Genomic DNA, 21610 nt, shown 5'->3' on the forward strand with positions numbered 1-21610 from the left:
CCACTCACCTACCAAATACTCAGCCCAGCAGGTCTACCTTCTTTCCACAAGCAATGTGACTCTTGCATCTTAAACGAAGAAGCTAACCCTTCTCCTGACCCTCCACTTCCCTGCCAGCTACGGACCATTTTCCTGCTCCTCTGTGTAGCAAAACTGTAAACCATTATCCACCTCTTACCTCTAATTCCTCTCCTCTTTTTTTTTGGCGGTACGTGGGCCTCTCACTGTTGTGGCCTCTCCCGTTGCGGAGCACAGGCTCCGGAAGCACAGGCTCAGCGGCCATGGCTCACAGGCCCAGCCACTCTGCAGCACGCGGGATCCTCCCGGACCGGGGCACGAACCCGCATCCCCTGCACCGGCAGGAGGACTCTCAACCACTGAGCCACCAGGGAAGCCCTCCTCTCTCTTTTTAATAGACTTTACTTTTTAGAGCAGAACGGTTCACAGCAACATTGAGTAGAAGGTACAGAGAGTCCCATAAACTCCCTGGCTCTACACAGCCACAGCCTGCCCCGTAACCAGCATCCCCCATCAGAGTGGTCCATGTGTTACAACGGATGGACCTACACTGACGCATCATTACGGCCCAAAGTCCAGAGTTTACCTTAAGGTTCACTCTCGGTGTTGTACATTCTATGGGTTTTGACAAATATATAATGACATGTATCCATTATTATAGTATCATACAGAATAGTTTCTCCTTGCCCTAAAAATCCTGTGTTCCACCCATTCACCTTTCCCCCCATCCCCTGGACGCTACTTTTGGCTGTCTCTATAGTTTTGTCTTTTCCAGAATGTCCTATAGTTGGAATCATACAGTATGTAGCCTTTTCAGATTGGCTCCTTTCACTTAGCGATATGTATTTAAGCTTCTTCCATATGTTTTCATGGCTTGATAGCTCATTTCTTTTTAGTGCTGAATAATGTTCCATTGTCTGGAGGTTTCACAGTTTATCTACCCATTTACCCACTGAAGGACACTCTCTCACTGTCTTCTGAATCTTACTCAGGTTGGGTTTTTACCCTCACCAACTCGCCGACCTTGCCCTTGCTAAATCCAGTGGCCAGTCTCAGCCTTCACCTATTCATGCCTCCTTGCAACAGCGCTAGCACTGATCACCTGACCTCCAGGCCACGGAGGTCACCTGCTTTTCCTATGACATCACTGATCACCTCTGAGGCTCTCTCATCTGTTTCCTCCTCTTTCTGACCTCTAATGTGGGACAGCCCAGACTCACACATCCCAACAGCTACTCAGTATCTCCACTTGGCCATCACACAGGCATCTAAACTTAACACGTCCGTAGCTGAGCTCCCAACCTGCTTCTACCTGGGTTTATCCCCTCAGCTAGTGGCACCTGCACCTCCACCTCACTGTGACCGAAGCCAAAAGCTCTACAGTCATGCTCATCTCTTCTTGGTCCCTTTCACCTACATCCAATCCATCAGCAAACCCTACAGATGGTTCTGCCATTAAAGAACGTCCGTATTGGACCAATTCTCACCATCCCCCGCTCTACTACTGTGGTCCAAGCCACCAAAATCTCCCTGCCGATCACAGTAATGGTCCTCCAACTGGTCTCCCTGATCTGCCCAGACTCATACACTCTACTCTCCAAACAGTAGCACAGTGACCCTGCGAAAACAAGTCAGATGGTGTTTCTCCTCTGCTTCAAATCCTCCAGTGGTGCTCTGCCTCATTCTCTCACAATAAAACCCAAGTCCTTATTATGGCCCATATGGCCCTACCTGATGTGACCCCCATACCTCTCTAATTTCATCTGCTACCACACCCTGCTTTTACTCAGCTCTAGTCACACCAGCCTCCTAGCTCCATGACAGGCTCAGTCCTGACTCAGGGCCTTTGCACGTGCTGTCCCTGCTGCCTGGAATGGTCTTTCCTCAATATCCATTTGCCTGGCTTACTCACCCACTTCAGGTCTTTATTCAAAAGTGGCCTACTCAGAGAAGCCTCAGCAAACCCCCTTATATAAAACATCAACGCTCTCCTCAGTGCAAACCTCGTATCACCCTTCCCTGTTTTACTTTATTTTTCCTTAGCACTTAGTTTATGTAAAGTATTATATAAATTTTCAAGTCACTTATATTGATTATTATCATTTGTCCTTTCTTGAATGTATATACCATGGCAGGAATTTTGGTCTACGTTGTTCCCTGATGTCCCTGGGCCCGTGCGTCCGGAGCCTGTGCTCCGCAACGGGAGAGGCCACAACAGTGAGAGGCCCGCGTACCGCAAAAAAAAAAAACAAAACCGGGACTGTCAGAGCACTGGAGTTTGAGTCCCACACTCCACTCCCAACTGCTTCTGGTTAAACAGGACATTTACATTCACATCTTTAAGGCTATAGGGGAAACTAAGGGCCGCCCTGCTATCCACAGTTTAATGATCGAAGGAAGCAACATTAGTGAGTTAGCAGTTTGAACTGAAAAAGCAATATCAAAATGTAATATTATTCTTACTTCTTATTATTCAAAATGTAATAATATTCTTACTGAGTGCTTATATTTCCTATTGTATCCTGATCTCATTCATTGTCACTGCTGAACACTGGTCTTTACAATTTCTTGTACCCAAGCAAATACGCAGTAAATGAATGAATGGAACTATCGTTTTGTTGTGTACTGGTCTATTCTAACTCCCCCTTCACAGTACTAAAAGCTAAACTGGTTTTCCCATTAATTAGTTCATTAAAAGCGAACTGGTTTTCTCTACCATTAATGAGGTTGGGTGTTTTCTTCGTAAATCATATGCTTCTAGCATCACCTCATTTCAAATTGTTTCCCCACCCTCAAACAAAAACAAACAAAAAATATATCCCCCAAAAAACAAAACATGGAATTTTAGACACTGGAAACTACCAAAATGTGTCTCCTTTTCAGACTGACCTTAAACACTAAGTAAATTTAATCTTTTACAGGGTATTATTCAAGATTTTAGATAAATCAGCACCACAATTTTGTTCTTCTACAGAGAAGGATCAAATGGGCCTCCAAATTCTATCTTACAAAATTAGCAGTTTAAGGAATGCAGCAAAGTAAATATTCTCAGATTCAAGAATATTTCTTAATTCCTCAGAAAATCAAATATTAGGTTTAATGAGCCATCAACATTTTCCAAGTATATTATGTTAATCCGGCTTTTTAAAATGTACTGACCTACATGAGAATGCCCTGGGGAAGAGCCCTAAAATACATACTCTAATGGAGTTTTCCTCTTAAAATGTTAATTTTTGTTACATACTTTTACTGTTTCATACCTGACCGCACAGGTGCAAATGATAAGTCCATCTACTGTACGGTAGATTTCTAAGGGTCACAGAATGAACCTGTATTGCTTGTAACCTCCTCTCCACCCCATGCTTCTCAAGGATCCCACAGCTATTTTCATACAATTCACTCATTGGCAATGGATACAATTTTCATTGAAAAGACACGTGGAATCAAACCAAAGTTAACAATAACCTAGCCTTTGTATGGGCCCAGGAGGCAGCTCTGACGCACAGCTACAGGTAGACACTGGGAAGACAGGTTTCAAAACATTTCTGAGAATAGAGAATATGACCACTCAGCTCATATCTTCAAAGGCAAAGGCTGTTTAGAAGATGAGAAGCTTCCAGAAGCTAAGTTCTGAGAGCTGAACTGCAAAGGAACCTGATACGGAAGAAAAACTGGAGGACAAAGAAAGAAGTTGCCAGGTTGGGACACTGCAACAGTGAATTGCTTCTGGGAAGAGGTACAAACCCAGGATAATGAGAAAGGGTGACTGAGACCACCAAGATTAGTGTGTGTACAGCAGAAGCACCCAATTAAGTGCAAGACAGAGAGACCACATCCTGCGCGTGGCCTGCTGGATGTGGTCAGCAAGCCGTAGTAATTACCGGAACCACTGAACCAGATCCCCTGGTGAAGTCTGAGCAGCAAACAGAGGACAAATCATTGCCAGGAGAGCCTGCAGCAGTGTCTCCACTGGATCTTGACAGGGACTGCAGGCAGTTAAAAAAAGCGTGAGCTCCAGTATTGTAAGACTATGAAAAAAATGGACCCTTGAGGCTTCTCGTCCATGAACTGACGTTCTCATCCTACCTGGTCAATAGTACAAACAAAACATTCTCCTTGATATAATCAGGTGGTTTGCACGTCACAACTTATCAGCTTCAAGTTAGAGCTGAAATTTTTAGGGAAAAAATGTAGGTAACAGGGCAAGCATCTCCAGGTAAAAGTGAATTCATGCAGAACATAACATGAGAGGAATTATTAACTTTGGCAGCAGGCTTGAGGGGAATGAATGGAACATTGCCTGAAGTAAGCAGACAGAGCACATATTAACTGCTGCTGAGCCCGTCAGCAAACGTCCCGCTCCCACTTAGGACACAAAGCTATGCTTTCCTCTTCCAATGAGCACAGCAGCACACATGTATTGACAGAACCAGGGTACCAGGGTCATGGCATCTCGGGCAGACACTGTCTGGTTTGTGGGGCTGGAGGTTAGAGTTGGTTTTCAGGTCCAGGGCCAGGTTGAGCTATGATCCCTCTCCAGGGACTAGGATAGGGCTCTGCCCGCATCAGAGGGGATCGAACCAGAAGACAGGCTCAGTCACTAAAGCTTCTGGATGACACACTCTCTCTACCTCTGCATTTAATGAGAAATGGAGAGTTACCTGCTGGGGAAAAGGCTGAACCCATCGGCCTTTAACGAGTGCACACACAGGAACGACCACGCTGTGTGAGAAGTGTGAGGGTGCTTCTCTGGGAACATATCGCTAAGATTCTAGCCCAGCCTCACTGCACAGGTGAGGGGAAAAAACGGGAGGCTGGAAAAACTCAGAAGCAAAGGAATCATCTCACTGGGTTCCTGCATGCACACACCTTTTAAAACATGCGAAGTGGACAGATGAAATTGAGTGGCTTTTTTGCACTTTTAGATAGAAGGGAGAGTGGCTTTCAAAACCATCATGTATATGAGCAAGGAGGAATTCAATTAAATTCACGCTGAGTTAACGCGCTGCATACTCTCTTCAATGTACCAGGGCACAGGCTAATTTTTTTCTGCTTTTGAGCTGATAACTGTTGGGCTTAAAACCCTACTCATTAAGGAGAAACATAATAATGAGGTGGGCCTAATTAAACTTTGTGTCTTCGAGCAACGACTCTCCTCCTCTTACCCAATAGCTACACAGACATCAGCTAGCCAGCGTGTGACACGCTCTCGTGGGCATATACCCTGGTGTGGTATCCGGTTGGTTGGAAAGGGAAAGAAACACTATGATAATCAGTAACCATCACGCCTTTTAGAATTACGAATTCCCAACACTGGTAGAAATAAAACAGACCGTGGATGGTGCAAAATTCTCCCAGCCAGAGGTAATGCATTTTTTTTTTCCTATTCAAGAAAGCTTATTAGAATGGAAGTAAGGGTGACATTATTATAAGAATAACATTTAACCTATTCTAATTTAGTCTTTTGGAAATGCCCGAGCCCTGCCTCTCACCTGCTTCAGGGGAGCTCTGTATCACTTTTCTGCTGGGCTCTTACTGCCCTGAGAGTACCTCTGACCAAGGAGACCTTGGGGCAGGGGTAGGGTCTAACGCTGAAATTCACCAGGGTGGATTCTCAGAGGTTAGATGACAGATTCTTTTTTTAAAATTAATTTTTATTGGAGTATAGTTGATTTACAACGTTGTGTTTCAGGTGTACAGCAAAGTGGATCAGTTATACAGACATACATCCAAGTCTTCTTTAGATTCTTTCCCCATACAGGTCATTACAGAGTATTGAGTAGAGTTCCCTGTGCTATACGGCAGGTCCTTATTAGTTATCTATTTTATATATAGTAGTGTGAATATGTCAATCCCAATCTCCCAATTTATCCCTCCCCCGACCCCTTTCCCCCTTGGCAACCATAAGTTTGTTTGGGCAGATCTTTATTTATTTATTTTTGGCTGCATTGGGTCTTCGTTGCGTCGTGTGGGCTTCTCACTGCGGTGGCTTCTCTTGTTGTGGAGCACAGGCTCTAGATGCGCGGGCTTCAGGAGTTGTGGCTCATGGGCTTAGTTGCTCCGTGGCATGTGGGTTCTTCCCGGACCAGGGCTTGAACCCATGTCCCCTGCATTGGCAGGCGGATTCCTAACCACTGTGCCACCAGGGAAGTCCTAGATGGTGGATTCTTAACCACTGCACCACCAGGGAAGTCCCTTGGGCAGATTTTTAAGAGAATTAAAAACCTGATCAACTTTGCTTTGCTTTTCAACATTTCCAAATATGGGAATCTCTCAGACTCACCAAGGAGCTGTGGAAATACCTTGGCTACGAAAACAACTGTGCACATGTGGGTTCAACACGCAACACACTTCTTGAGTTCACGGCTTTCCAATGAGGTAGCAAGAAGGAAAAGGAGACTTTGCTAGTGTGATCACGTGTGTGGTTAAAAATAAAAGTCACATCTGATGAGGAAGGAAACAGAATAAGACCGTGAATTTAAAGATGTATATACTAAGGGGTGCCTTTGCCTCAAAGCATTTATGAGTTTTCATACAGCTGTTCTGCCATCCCAGCTTCCTCGTGAAGAAAGGATTTGTAATACTGGCTGCCCCTGAAGCAAAAATGAAGACTAGCAGATTAGAGCGAAGCCAGACGTCCTTATGCTGAGTCTGCGCACTAGGGAATCCTCTTGCATGCAAAGAACCACATGTATAATATGCGTGTTTCTTTTAAAGTCAGGAGTTTGGTCACTCAGGAACGGGGCTGAAGTTGAGACTTTAGTCTGTCCAAAGAGAACTAACTTAGAGCCAAGTAGAAGTACACACATGATCTGGGGAATGGCTATTCTACCGACTTTGAATTTTTCCACACTATTTAGAAATGCTCCTTTGTAACTAAATGACATACTAATAACTACAAGAAACACTGATTGCCACAGCCTGGAGAGCTTGTTCATCATCCTGTGGCTGAAGCCACGAGAACTTGCGGGGAGGGACCCAGCTCGCCATAGCCTCCCTGCGTCCCCCAGAAACACAGTCTGGGGGCTGGGCAGCCCACAGAAGGGTGAGGAGGTGAAGGAGAACAGGCCTGGGGTTGTTTCCGGCCACATACACACCCGGCAAGAACTTGAGCAACATGGTGATCCACGTTAACCTCATGGGGGTGTGGGCTGTGAAATTCTCGGTATGCCAGGCCACGGTGATCTCCCTTATCCCACTGCCCCAGGGCCTAGAAGTCCCCATTTATGTCCACGTATGAGCTCTGTGTGAGCTCTTCCTGGGGCCCTTCCCCACCCCATCCTGCAACTCTCCATACTCTGCGTCACCTGCACCTGGGCACTTCTGTCTCTTCTTCAGTGCAAGCTACCTGTGTTTGACTGACTGCAAAAGCCTCAGAGCCATGGTCCCTACCTCTAGCTTCCCTCCTCTTAAGCCAGTCTGCAGGCCGGACTGTTCATCACAGCGCAGGCTTGGGAACCTGCAGTGGCACCCTATTACCCACAGAGTCACGCGCAAACTCTGCTTCCCACGTTCGAGGCCCTCGCTTCGACATGTACATCTCTTCAGCGGCTCACCCACAGGTGGCTCTGGGCTGGGTGAGGCTGGCATCCCATGCTCTCTCGAAGGCCAGGCTCAATTCCTCTTTGGGTACCAGTGCTGAGCATACGTGAGGCTTCTCTGAGCACCTCAGCCCACCCTGGTCTCCCCTGCAAACTCCTACAGCTGCCCCCAGGGCCTCACACAATTCAGCACATGGGTATCTATCTATACTCTGTATGGCTGTTTATGTATTAGTTTACCCTCCGCAGCTGGACTGCAGCCTTCTTTTTTTTTTTGGCTGTGCTGGGTCTTCATTGCAGCGCGTGGCCTTCTCTGGTTGTGGCGATCAGGCTCCAGAGTGCGTGGGCTCAGTAGTTGCGGCACGCTAGCTTCTCTAGTTTTGGCCCAAAGACTTAGTTGCCCCGCAGCATGTGGGATCTTAGTTCCCTGACCAGGGATCGAAACGGCATCCCCTGAATTAGATGGTGGATTCTTTTTTTATATATATAAATTCCTTTATTTTTGGCTGTGTTGGGTCTTCGTTGCTGCATGCAGGCTTTCTCTAGGTGCGGCGAGTGGGGGCTACTGTTCATTGCGGTGCGCAGGTGTCTCATTGCGGTGGCTTCTCTCGTTGTGGAGCTAGGGCTCTAGGCACGCGGGCTTCAGTAGTTGTAGCTCGCATGCCCAGTAGTTGTGGCACACGGGCTTAGTTGCTCCGTGGCATGTGAGATCTTCCCGGACCAGGGCTCGAACCCGCGTCCCCTGCATTAGCAGGCGGATTCCTAACCATTGTGCCACCAGGGAAGTCCTAGATGGTGGACTCTTAACCACTGGCCCACCTGGGAAGTCCCTGGACTGCAGGCTTTTTGAAGTCAGTGGTTATCTCTTTCAGCCATTTTTTTTTTTTTTTTTTTTTTGCGGTACGCGGGCCTCTCACTGTTGAGGCCTCTTCCGTTGCGGAGCACAGGCTCCGGACGCGCAGGCCCAGCGGCCATGGCTCACGGGCCCAGCCACTCCATGGCATGTGGGATCTTCCCGGACCGGGGCTCGAACCTGCGTCACCTGCATCGGCAGGCGGACTCTCAACCACTGCGCCACCAGGGAAGCCCCAGATGATCTTTTTAAATAGTAGATGTTCAGCCAGAGCTGCTAGGAGAATGAATGCGGGCTTAGATCGTGTTCCATAAACTACTAACAGAAGTTTGCATTTTTGTCGCTGTCGTTGTCAATTTCAGTTTGTCCTTTCCATCTTTAAATATAAGATGCATCGGGGAGGCAGGGCGCACAAGGTGGAAGATTGCTGGTCCCCTTGGCGGGGGTGAGGCCGGGGCTCCGCTCCCCCTGCTGGGGCACTGCATCTGCATCACTGGCCAGTGGCTGTTTTGCTGCCATGGCTCAAGTCCCAGCACTGGTGGCAGGTAGGTCGTGATGTGGAGGCTTCTCTCCCCACTCATAACTTCTCAGTGGGGCATCTGACACCCAGGCAGCTGCAGAACAGCCTCTCCGGCTGCTTTAATTAACTTAATCCACCTAACACCAGTCTTTAAATAATTGAGCGCTTGGCAACTGGTGTTCAAACATTTGAAGAATTTTAGTTACAATAAGGTTTTAACCTTTTAATTCTAGTTTCAAACACTGCTTTCCTTCCTGTTACGCACAAGCAGAGACGACATCAAAAAAACAACATTTGAGAAAAAGAAGAGGATGCTTAGACCATGGATGGCCATGAGCAGGGAGCTATACAAATGGGATCATTTCACGTGGCAATTTGGCAAACTTAATAAAACAAAATACTCTGAGGAAATGAAAATTACTCAGGTGGTTTTCTGAGTCACATGATAATTTTCCCATTTGTTACAAACTGTAAATGTGTTTATTTGAAACTGACAGACTCTGAAAATGTCTAGATCCCTTGTGGGAAAAACAAAAAACTCATGTTTTTCTTATTTACTTCCTAAAAAGAGAAGCGACCTAGATTGATTCCTTGGTAACTTAAATGTTAGCTGCTCCTAAAAAAGGTATACCAAAGATATTTATTTATTGTTTTTCTTTGGACAAAATATAATGTAAATTTTACATTGAACTGTATCAAATGCTAAATATACGATTGTTAAACTTAAGAAAATATGAAGCAAACCCTTCTGCCCTTCCCCCCCAGTTTCCCACGCAGCCTTACATAATACGAAAGTAGAAAACAATACGACAGTTTAGATGCTCTTTCTTAGCTTGGAGGTTGAAGCACAGAGTTTAAACTATGGTTACATGCATTCCTCAAAGGGCAACTCAGCCCAGAGAATTCACATTTTCAAGCTGAGCACCCTTCCCTCTTTTCTATTTAAGGACACTCTCTTTCTCCTTCAAGGACAAGTTCAGATATCACCCCTCAAAAGCCTTTAACCTCTGCAGTCAGATAAATGATGCAGGTGATGTTACCTGAAATCAAGGCCCGCTGAACAAATGGAAGCAGTTACAGTCTCCCCAGGCCACCACACTGGGGCGAGTGTATGCTTTGTGGAGACCCCTGGACACCCAGTAGGGATCTCAAGTTCAGCAGGCCCACATCTGAGCTCCACCCAACACCCCATCCTTCCCCAGCTTTCCCTCCGTCTCCACACGGCCAGGGGCTCTGACCAAAAACCTAGGTTGGGGGGGTTCCCTCTTGACCACTCTGTCTCACAAGTCACATCCAATCCATCAGCAAACCCTGTGGTTCTATATTCAATACATACCTGAAATCTGACCACTCTCATACCTATTTCCACCGCCCTTTACTAAAAATCTCCCAGTACTCTCCACCTTGCTGAGAGAACAGCAAGAAGCTCTGCAGTGGCCTATGACATCCTCCACCACAGGCCCCATCACTCCCCCTCCACTGCGATCCAGCCACAGTGGCTTTCCAGCTGCCCCTCCAATATGGGGGCCCGGGCCTGGAACGCAGTTCCCCAGATGGCTATATAATGGCCTCCCACCTCCTTCAGCTCTTTACTCAAATGCCATCTCCTCAGGAAGGCCTCTTTTGGCTTCCTCATCAAAGACCACCCCCCTCCTGGACCCCACCCTGCCCCGAGCACACACTAATACCTGCTCCCTAGCTCCTTGGTTCCCTTCGCTGCAGGACGTTTCTCCTTAGGAGATTTATCCCCATGGTACGTACTATGCACTTAACTTAGTTATCTTGTTTCCTGCATCTCTCCCCCTCCTAGATGGACACATCCAGGAAGGCAAGATCCCCAAGGGCCCAATCAACACTGGCTTAAGAATCCCTTCGTCCTTCCTTTAGATCCCCTAGGACCCTTCACTGGGCACTGAGTGGACAGGAGGCACTCAGCTACAACTGCTTTTATACTGCGAATAAAAAACATTGCCGGCTATACATCAGTAAACAATGCTGCAGCCGTCGAGCCTTCACATTACAGCCGCCTGATCGCGCATCCTGAGACTCAGGATTACAAGCACAGGACACTGGCCTCACATAGCTGACGTGCATATCAAAGGCACGAATTCAGTGAGCCCAGACCTTGCATCTTCCCCTACAGAGAAAAGCACTAAATTCCTTAACTTGAGAGGTCCGGTTTTCCTTAATTAACAGTAACCTCTTGATGTTTTGACTACCTGGTCTCTGTTGCAGAAACTCCTCTCTATCCTGGCTCCCCCTATGCCTTTTCGGAGCAGTCTCTCAGAGTTATCTGAGATGCTGTGTCCCAAGCTTGAAGTCCTCAGAATGTCCACCGAATAAAACAAAATTCTCAACTTTTAGGTTGTGCAAAATTTTTCAGTGGACAACATGAATAACTTCAAAAGTTATTAAAGCAATTTGGGCCTCTGTCTCTTCATCAAGGCAATGGAATTATATCTAAAGGCCTCCTGAAAATGAAGAACATCTTTAGAACCTTCCTCATTTTCCAGAAGAGGAAACAGATTCCCAAGTGTGAAGATACGTGCCTTAAATTGCACTTAATGAGGACCTACTGGGTGCTGGGGATGGGAAGGGAGGCTGAGAATGTGCTCAGACTCAGGGCCGCTCTTGGGAGAGGTCAGATAGGGAAACAAATGATGTCAGTACAAGGCGGTAAGTGCTGTAACATTAGAATGGACTGTTCCAACATAAGGGAGTACACAAGGCCTTATGGGAGCCATCAGGCAGAAGGCTCACTGATCAGACTGTGCTGCGGACCAAACAATGAAAACCAGGGTCTGAATAAACCGCAGGAGGCTTCCATAAAGCTGAGTGGAAAGGGGACTGAGGCATCGACTTGATTAAACAGCTTAACCCGGGTCACGGTGCCACCAAAGCAGTAACAAGGGCCGGACATTATCATCAGAGCCGCCAACTCTTATTCTCACGTGCAATCTATGGACCACATTCAAGGCAAATGAAAACTAGCGTTTTTTATTCTGTGTGCTTTTGCTGTCTCTGCTCTGCATCCATTAGCCAGGGTTATACGGACACTGCATGAACTGGGTCTCTGGTTCCCCGGGAGCTTCCTGCCTAAAGCTCATCACCAGGTATCAATCCGCCCAGGCTTCAGAGAGCAGGCTTTGATTTCACGGAGCAAGTCGACCTGAGCCCGAGGAGCCAATGCAAACAGTTAGACTCTGATCTGGGATTGAGCATATGGGAGCCAATTAAAAAACACTGCCCGGGGCTTCCCTGGTGGCGCAGTGATTGAGAATCCGCCTGCCAATGCAGGGGACACGGGTTCGTGCCCCGATCTGGGAAGATCCCACATGCCGCGGAGCGGCTGGGCCCGTGGGCCCGTGAGCCATGGCCGCTGAGCCTGCGCGGCCGGAACCTGTGCTTCGCAACGCGAGAGGCCACAACAGTGAGAGGCCCGCGTATCGCAAAAACAAAACAAAACAAAACACTGCCCATGTCTAACATAACCCAATTAATCTCTTTAATATAAGAATTGATACTGTTTTACCAGTTCAAGAGGAGAAACATGAACACGGCTAGAAAATAACAGACAACCCCTGCTGGTCTGATTCATGCTCAGGGAGAGAATCACACAGCCCTTTCAGATACAGCCCCTCTATACCTCCAACCCCCCTTCTTTTTTTTTTTTTTTTGCATACCATATCATTTCATTTATATGACATTCTAGAAAAGCTACAGCAAAGTAGTCGTTTCTGACTTTGGGTAGAAGAAAGTGACAAGAAAAGAGCATGAAGAAACCGTGTAGGGTGATGGATATATTCTCTATCTTGATGATGCTGATGGGAAAATTCATACAGCTGTATCCTTAAAAAGGATATATTTTCCCGTACGAAATTACACCTCCATCATCCAAATTTAAAATGAACAATCAAAACAAAGAAACTTATTGGAAAAGAGCAGAGAAACCCATAAGAGTCAAGCAAAAGTACGGCATATTCCTTGAAAACTACAGAATATAGTTTTTATTTGTTGAAAGTGTGGAATAAGAAAGCCAGCAACTCCCCACCCCACTTTCTTCATTTTGACCTCTGGTCAGGGGCACAGCCCTGCCCCGACAGAGAGTGGCCACAAACTCTGAGGACAAGGAATCTACCCAGAAGGAACAAAGCAAGTCAGAGCACCAACTGAGTGAAGGAGAGAGAAAGAAACATCATGGCGGTGAAGACGACGCCTCTGAAGTTGCCCACTTTTCAATAGAGAGACAGCCTTTGTCTCGTGCCGGTAAGAGGCGGTATGATCACACACCAGTTAACGGAGAAGCAAAGCATCTCAGTCGTTCATAGATTTGGCCACAGTTGGGATCGAATGATGACATCTCTTAAGAATAAAATCTGGCACAGGGCACTCTAACTACGCCAAGGAGAGTGTACGGTGTAGACACCGTCTCTGTGCCTGAAGCCAGCTTGTAGTAAGTTGACCCACGTGAGTTGGACATCGGTATGGGTTACAAGGGTTGAGCATTAGCAATTCCACTTGCTCCAAACTTCCAGCACTCTACTCCTCCACGTTGGTGCTCTGCCCCAACGACCAGCAGTGCCGTAAAAACTTGTCCTGGAAGGCACCAGACTTCCCCCTACGCTACTGGGATAATTGGAGATTGTATTCGTGACAAGACGTACAGTTGTATCACAAAAGCAACACATACTTTCTTTCAAGATACATTCATTTATAACAGTACAGTATGTCCCAGGTGCCATAAAACAGGCACAGATAACAGCATATTTATAGTCTTGGGAAAAAAAAAAAACATGCAAAATACTAAAGAACTGATGTTCTATACACAGGTACGGGTTTACACATTAAACACTGATGTCTACTCTTTGATCATTATTGGATGGAAATGTTTCTAGAATTTATCACACACATCTGTGTTTTCTTAAACAGAAGCATGTTGAAGTATTGTTCTCGGTATTTCAATGATCACTTCAATATATTTCAATTATATCAATTACTAGACTGTGTTCTAAAACAAGGATGTCCAACCCAACCCAGGCAAACGAAATTGTTGGCTGCAACAGTAAAGACCTTAAAAATTATGTTTGTGCTCCTATATTTTTGGGGGAGGGGTGGAGGGGTTATTTGTACAACTAAAAAATAATTACCTGAGTAATTCTGTATTAGTTTGCTGAGGCTGCCATTACAAAGTGACTGGGTGACTTGAACAAAGAAATTTATTTTCTCCCAGTTCTGGAGGCTGGAAGTCCAAGATCAAGGTGTCTGCAGCGTTGGTTTCTTCCGAGGCCTCTCTCCTTGGCTTGCAGATGGCCACATTCTCACTGGGTCCTCATTTTAACTTAATCACCTCTTCAAAGGTCCTACCTCCAAGTATATAGTCACATGTTGAAGTACTGGGGTGAGGACTTCAACATCTGAATCTGGGGGGACAGGAGTCATCCCAAAACAACCCCCTATGCCCAGACACTAGGTAAAACTCAAGTTCTTAATTCAGACACGTCTGGATTTAAATCAAGGCCAGTCACTTCTAGCTCTGTGACCTAGTTAGAGAAGTCACTCAAGCAAAACTTCCGTCCCAGCCTCTGTAAAGTTAGGATAATGACACCTACACCTCATCACTTCCTGGCAATACACAGAAGGTAATATATGGAAATACTGCCGGCACACAGTATCATTTTATTTCCCTGGTTTTTAAGGTATGTGTCTTTTCACGACCTTTCTCTTAACGTTTGCCTGGAGCTGCGCCTTTCCTTTTGTCATTTTTTAGGGGCTTGAAAACCAGATCATTGAATTTGTTAGAATTAAATGTAAAGGCTCAAAATCGAGACCAAAGGCTCTCCTGTGAATAAATAGCGCAAACTTCTGCACGTGGGATGTCAGATCTCTCTTCTGGCTGATAGAGTTTGCTTGTTTGCTTCTGGTGGAATTTCCTTCCTTGTTGTCATTTCTGCTCCAGATATAATATAGTTATTTACTGCACATTTTAGATAAGGTAATCCCAACATGAAGTGTAGCTCTGTCACCATTAAAAAGAAAAGAAAAAAAGCAGTGCGTCACAGATTTGACCAAAAACTAGTGACACATCCTATAATAAACAATCATTTGTTCTGGAAGAGGCTATGGGTGGCAGTGCATAATTTAAATGTTGCAAACCACTTAAAAAAACAGCACAAAGAAACCTGAGGGAGCTAAACTGTCTTCTAGAAAGTTTTCCAAAAGGAAGTAAGGCACTTAGAACTCCTCTGACTTAGAGTTCCTTCCAAACATCATTTTAAGGAGGGGTTGGCAAACTTTTTCTACAAAAGGCCAGACAGTTAATATTTTAGGGCACATGGGCCTCTAGTTTCTGTCACAACTCTCAGCTCTGCCATTGGACGTGGAAAGCAACCATGATACAGAAGCAGATGGGTGTGCGGCTGTACAGCAATAAAATTCGTTCATGGACGCTGAAATGTGATTTCCAAAAAACTTTAATGTGTCAGGAAGTACTGTTTTCCTTTTGACTTCTTTTCAGCTATCTGAAGATATAAAAACCATTCTTAGCTTGGGACACACAAAAATAGGTGGTGGGTCAGATTTGACCCTGAAGCCATAGTTCACCCACCCCTATTCTATTCTAAGAGCTCAATAAATATCTGTTGTTGGTGAAAATACACTTCTCCTTCTGAAAATAATCTGAAAACTAAGGATCCATCAGGCACCTCCCATTACCTTTTCCCACCCTCTTTTTTTGAAAACTGCCAATGCTGCCGACCTGACTAACACAAAGGCCATTAGAAAACAAGCCAAATTAAGTTCCTTTTCTGGGCCCTTTAAATAAGAGTCTTAAAACAGCTCTTCATAACGAGGGACAAGGCAGCATGGAACGGGGACTGAGCAATCCTGTGGACCCCATACTCGTAAAGCAGCAAGGGTCGTGGCAGCTTTAATCACATATACATACAAAAACTGTATATTTTCCCCATCCACCATCATGATAGAGCCTTGCTCAGGGAGATGAATATGAAGCAAATATGCAGTAAACTAACATGACAAACTGTTCTTTTTTTATTATTATTAATCCCAGAAATACAAAATTAGTTTAATTAATATAATTAAGTAATATATTATAGCATATTAAAGGTAGAAAGTTAAAAATCACAAAATTATGTCATTAGAGAAAAAGCATTTGTCAACAAGCAAAACTTTTTCATAGTAAAAATGCTCAATAAACACTTAATAGAAGAGGATTTCACCCTGATAAAGAGAATATATGTTGATTATTTCCTTTGTGTAGAAGCTTTTGAGTTTGATGTAGTCCCACTTTTGTACTTTGGGCTTTGCTACCTGTGATTTTCAGGTGAAATCCAAAAAATATTGCCACGACCAACATCCAAGAAGTTTTCCTTATGTTTTTTGAGGAGTTTTACAGTTCTAAGTCTGTGTTTAAGTCTTGCTTACAAATGGAATATTAGTTGGCCATTAAAAAGCAGCAAATCTTGCCATTTGCAGCAACACGGACGGACCTGGAGATCATCATACTATGTGAAGCAAGTCAGACAAAGACAAACGTCACTCGATATCACTCATATGTGGAATCCCATTTAAAGAACGACACAAATGAACTTATTTACAAAGCAGAAACAGACTCACAGATCCTGAAAACAAACCCATGGCTACCAAAGGGGAGACGCTGGGGGGAGGGACAAATCAGGAGCCTGGGTTGAACATACCCCTCGGTTCTTCTTTTTCAAAAACTAGCATAGGGCTTCCCTGGTGGCCCAGTGGTTGAGAGTCCGCCTGCCGATGCAGGCGACAAGGATTCGTGCCCCGGTCCGGGAAGATCCCACATGCCGCGGAGCGGCTGGGCCCGTAAGCCATGGCCGCTGAGCCTGCGCTCCGCAACGGGAGAGGCCACAGCAGTGAGAGGCCCGCGTACCGCAAAATAAATAAATTAATTAATTAAATAAAATAAAAATTAGCATGGCTATCAGCAAAACCTTTTCACTCCATATAAACTTTTAACCTTGTGTTAAGTACTGAAATTTATGTACAGAATAGCATATCAAACATATTTGTATATTTAAAAATTATTATAAAGACAACTATCTAAACACCATCTAAATTACAAAATGTAACACACTAGTAACTGAGAAGACACATATGAGACCTTCCAGAATAACACTCCGTTCTGCCATTTTATTAGTAACTACCCTCTAGATGTCTGTAGTAATCTTTTTTTTTTTTGCGGTACGCGGGCCTCTCACTGTTGCGGCCTCTCCCGTTGCGGAGCACAGGCTCCGGACGCGCAGGCTCAGCGGCCATGGCTCACGGGCCCAGCCGCTCCGCGGCATGTGGGATCTTCCCAGACCGGGGCACGAACCCGTGACCCCTGCATCGGCAGGCGGACTCTCAGCCACTGCGCCACCAGGGAAGCCCTGTAGTAATCATTTTTACACATATCATATTGTTGTTGTTTATGGTTCCCTGATTTTAGGTAAAATTTACGCATGGTCAAATGTACAAATGCAAAGTTCAAAATTCAATGTATCTGGATAAATTCATACACCGGTGTCAACTACAGTCCTACCAATAAGCAGGTTACTTCCATCACCCCAGAAATTACTTTTGTGCTCATTCCTCATTCAGAATTATCCCCTAGTCCTTACCTCTCTTCCACTGTATATTTCACTAGATGTTAATTTTGTTTATTCTAGAACGTCACGTAAATGTAATTACAGACAAATACTTTTTTGTATTTGGCTTTTGCTCAGAATATTGTACATGAAATTCATACCCGTTTTTGGACAAACTGTTCTTAAAAATGAATGAGATTGCTCACCATTTTATAGGGCTACTGAAGAAAAATTATTTCTTACTCTCCAAGTGTCACCTAGATATTATTTCTTTAATCCTTGAAAAAAAAAAATCACAGTTATGTGGGAAATACCCACATGTATAATAACCTCCTTTTATTTTTATACAGCCCTGCCCTCTGAAAAGGTAAAAGTGGACTGCAGGGCTTCCCTGGTGGCGTAGTGGTTGGGAGTCCGCCTGCCGAGGCAGGGGACGCGGGGTCGTGCTCCGGTCCGGGAGGATCCCGCATGCCGCGGGGCGGCTGGGCCCGTGGGCTATTGGCCGCTGAGACTGCGCGTCCGGAGCCTGTGCTCCATGACGGGAGAGGCTGCATCGGTGAGAGGCCCGCGTACCGCAAAAAAAAAAAAAAAAAAAAGTGGACTGCAATTTCTTCCATGCTCACGATTTCCATGTAGATGTTGCTCTAGATCTTTTTATAATCAAGAAGTAAAGAGATGTTCAATTATTTGCTGGAAATAATTCAGAGTCCTTGGCAGAGCAAAGAATGAAGAGAACATTGCTGAATTACCAACTTAAGGCTTCTTCCAAACAGACCATGAAGGAAGACTTTACCCAGTTCGTTCCAGAAATGGAAGCTTGTACTTTCTGGGAGAAGATTCTGCCATCGGTGAGTTCGTGTTCCTGTGTTACGATGGTGACTACCAAGAACCGCAACTTTGTAACCCCCATTGTTACCATTCTGGCCAAGCCAGGGGTTGACTGCACTGATTGACAGGGTGACAGTTATCTCAGTGAGTTGCCATCATCCGTGGTAGAAGAGTTTTTAAAAAATTACAGCTGGCGGGGGGTGGGGGGGTGATGAATTGGGAGATTGGGATTGACATATATACACTAATATGTATAAAATGGATAACTAATAAGAACCTGCTGTGTACAAAAATAAATAAAATTCAAAAAGAAAAAAAATTACAGCGTGTCTAATATCTACCTGAAGAGAAGCATAAACCCCGATTCCAATTCATTTGAGTTGTCTGGCACTTTTCCAGAAAATATTTTTCTAGGAATGAAGTACACTAGATTGACCCTAAAATTACCTGACCCTCTGCCACAAAACCAGTAACACATGGAACATCAAACATGTCACAGGATGGGTCAATATAATACCGAAAAAAGAGTATCTATGATTTAGAATAAAATTCTACATTTTTATTAACATTCTATTTGAATCAATAAATTCTATTCTATCAATGACAAGAATTCACTGATTTGCTAATTTTACAAACCAAGAAGCAAATGTTTTTCATCTAGTTTATCCTTAAGTGCTCCCTTGCACTGATTTCCTAAATGAACTCTTGTTTTGCCTGAATGCACACTTTCTTAGGAACTACAATGCAATCCGAATACCAATAATAAGACATCTTTCCCCACCTTTTTTTTTTTTTTTTTTAACAAGAACTGCAGATTTTTCTAGTTGCAAAAAGGGAGGGAGGGAATCTGGGAAAGAACTGTCTGTTCAAGATGTAAACTAGTATTTTTGACATTTAATTAGGTGCATCTGATGTTGAGATTATACAAGAGCTGCATCAGTGATGGAAAATCCCACCCAGGAGCAGCAAACCTGTTCTTTTCCTCATAATACAGTTCTTACTCCTGTTCCATCTTTGAAGTACCGTTATTTAGAAAGTACTAAAACTTATCATCATTCTCCATAATATTTACCCAACATTGTGACCTAGCTGTAGACCTTCTGCAGCTCAGTGAAACCACTTACTTCTGCAGAGAAGAAAGGATTCCCGGTTTAGCACAAACATACTCCAAAGGAAAGACAAGGTGAGTTCTAAAGGATCTAAGGAACAGAGTGAGGTAAACACAGTGAAGGCGGGACTGGTCAGGAGAACAAAAACGAAAGAGCAGCGCTGGAAAAGTTAAAACGTAAGACAACAGGTCTGTCTTAAGGCTACTTTTAGAAAACGTCACAATACAAAGTAGAATTCTACTTCTGTTTATTGCAGGGCAGACTCCTGTCAGTTTAGTAATTCACCCCACACTTGAGTCACCGTATTACATGAAACCTGGATAGTATACCATTACTCATTACCAAATAATTAGCAGAACTGGGTTTAACCCAAGGGGATTATAAAGAAATAATCCCTGGGAGGCGACGGGGAGAAGGCAGAATCCGAGAAACACAAGTTGATTCACCTGTAAAGGTGGGGGGATGGTGTACTGCACGTCCTGGCAGGGAAATCACGAGGCCCAGGTTCCAGGACGACACCGGCAACCAGGAAGCGTGTGACCTTGTGGAAGCCAAGATGGGCTGTTCTAAGAACTGACCTCATGGATAGAGGCGGGACGGCGCGCCGGATGCTCTCTGAGACCACTTGCCAGGGTCCAGAGCCCAATGGATAATACCTGCCCCTCAGGTGTATACGTGCCTCACTTGGCCGCTGCTGGGACAACTTAGCCTGCTCCGTCCAATCTGGCATAGTTTCTGCGCCCTGGGGCGTGGGGCCGGCCTCCTCCCGCCCCCAGGACATCCTCCATCCGTGAACGTCCTGCCGGGTGGCCGGGTGAGCGGTGCGAGCGAAGTGGCGCCTAGGAGTTGAAGGGTGGCCTCGCACACGGAAAGTTGAAAAAAAAAAAAATGCTGAATCAGGGTGCCCCCATTTTGCCGGTTCACGGGCAATCGGATGCTCCCTTCCCTCAAACCTCCTCCCGCTCCGAAAAGAAACCGGATCGGCCTGTGTGCTCAAAGGTCACCTGCGATGAGCAGAGCGCTGTCACTCGGCTAACCCTAAAACAGCCCCCACGACAGAAAAGAGCCGAAAACACCACTGCAACATCCGAAGAGAGGCCCCCTCCGGAAGGTGACCCTTTAACGCGTTATCCTTCGGTTCCGCAGCCTCGGCCGGACGGGATGGGGGAGGGAGGGAGGTGAGCGCCCTCGGAGCACCGGAGAGTTTCCACCAGCCCCGGCCTCGCCGCGCGCTGGCCAGGAAGGTACCGACTCCAAGAGGACGGTCAGGTGTAGGATGTCGCGAACTAATAACCGCAGCCCGAGGGACCCCTGCAGCCGCCCAGGCCGAAGGGTTAGGGACCACGATCTAAGAGTTCCGGGAGGCCACCCCCGAGTCGCGCTCCGAGGCCACCTCGCCGGCTTCCGGCGCCGCGGAGCCGGTCCCCAGTGATCAGAGCCGGAGGGGCACGGGGATGGAAGGAGGAAGGCGGGGGCGGGGGGCGGATCAGGGGGCCGATCGGGGCCGGGGGCGCGGGGCGGGCCTCCTACCTGTGGTGGAGAGCACGGTGCTGGCGAAGAAGAGCGCGGAGGTGAAGTCCCAGTTCCAGTTGCCCGAGGCGTTGCTGAGCACTGACACGCCATAGTTGCTGGCCTCCAGCACCCGGCCCAGGAACTGCTCGAGCTGCGGCTCGGACAGGCACTCGTGCTCCTCCAGGAAGCGCCGCTTCAGCTTGCGCAGCTCCTGGCGCAGCAGGTCCTCGTAGGGCAGCTCCACCGACGAGAAGACCACGGCGCCGAAGACCAGGTAGAGCAGGTAGCCGAGCACCAGGAAGCCGAAGCACCAGGCCGAGCGGTGCCGCTCCACCAGGCGCACGCACGAGCTGCCGGCCAGGGACTGCAGCATCTTCTCCGCCGCCCGGCCGCGAGGCCCGCGCCGCAGACCGGCCCGCCGCCCGCCCGCTCCGGAGAGCTTCTTCGCCCTTCTTTTCCTGTTTCCTTGCAAATAGAAAAAACCCAGATGATGTGGCGCTGACGTGGTGGCCGGTTCAGGTAGCCCGAGAGTCGCCCGAGATCGCCGAGCAAACTTGCAGGCTGCGCGGGGCGCTGGGCGCGCGGCCGGGGAGCCCCCGCCCTCGACTCCGCCC

General features: G+C 46.3%; 1 protein-coding gene across 1 annotated transcript in view; it reads right to left on the reverse strand.

Moving 5' to 3' along the window:
* KCNK1 (potassium two pore domain channel subfamily K member 1) overlaps positions 1 to 21595 on the reverse strand; it is a 50105-nt gene extending 28510 nt beyond the window's left edge. The window contains exon 1 of the mRNA XM_030839473.2: positions 21015 to 21595. Within this exon, the coding sequence (XP_030695333.1) occupies positions 21015 to 21369 (355 nt within the window). The 5' untranslated portion in view covers positions 21370 to 21595. The remainder of the gene's footprint in view (positions 1 to 21014) is intronic.
* Positions 21596 to 21610: the final 15 nt, after the last annotated feature.

The sequence above is a fragment of the Globicephala melas genome, chromosome 16 (assembly GCF_963455315.2).
Source record: "Globicephala melas chromosome 16, mGloMel1.2, whole genome shotgun sequence".
NCBI lineage: Eukaryota > Metazoa > Chordata > Mammalia > Artiodactyla > Delphinidae > Globicephala > Globicephala melas.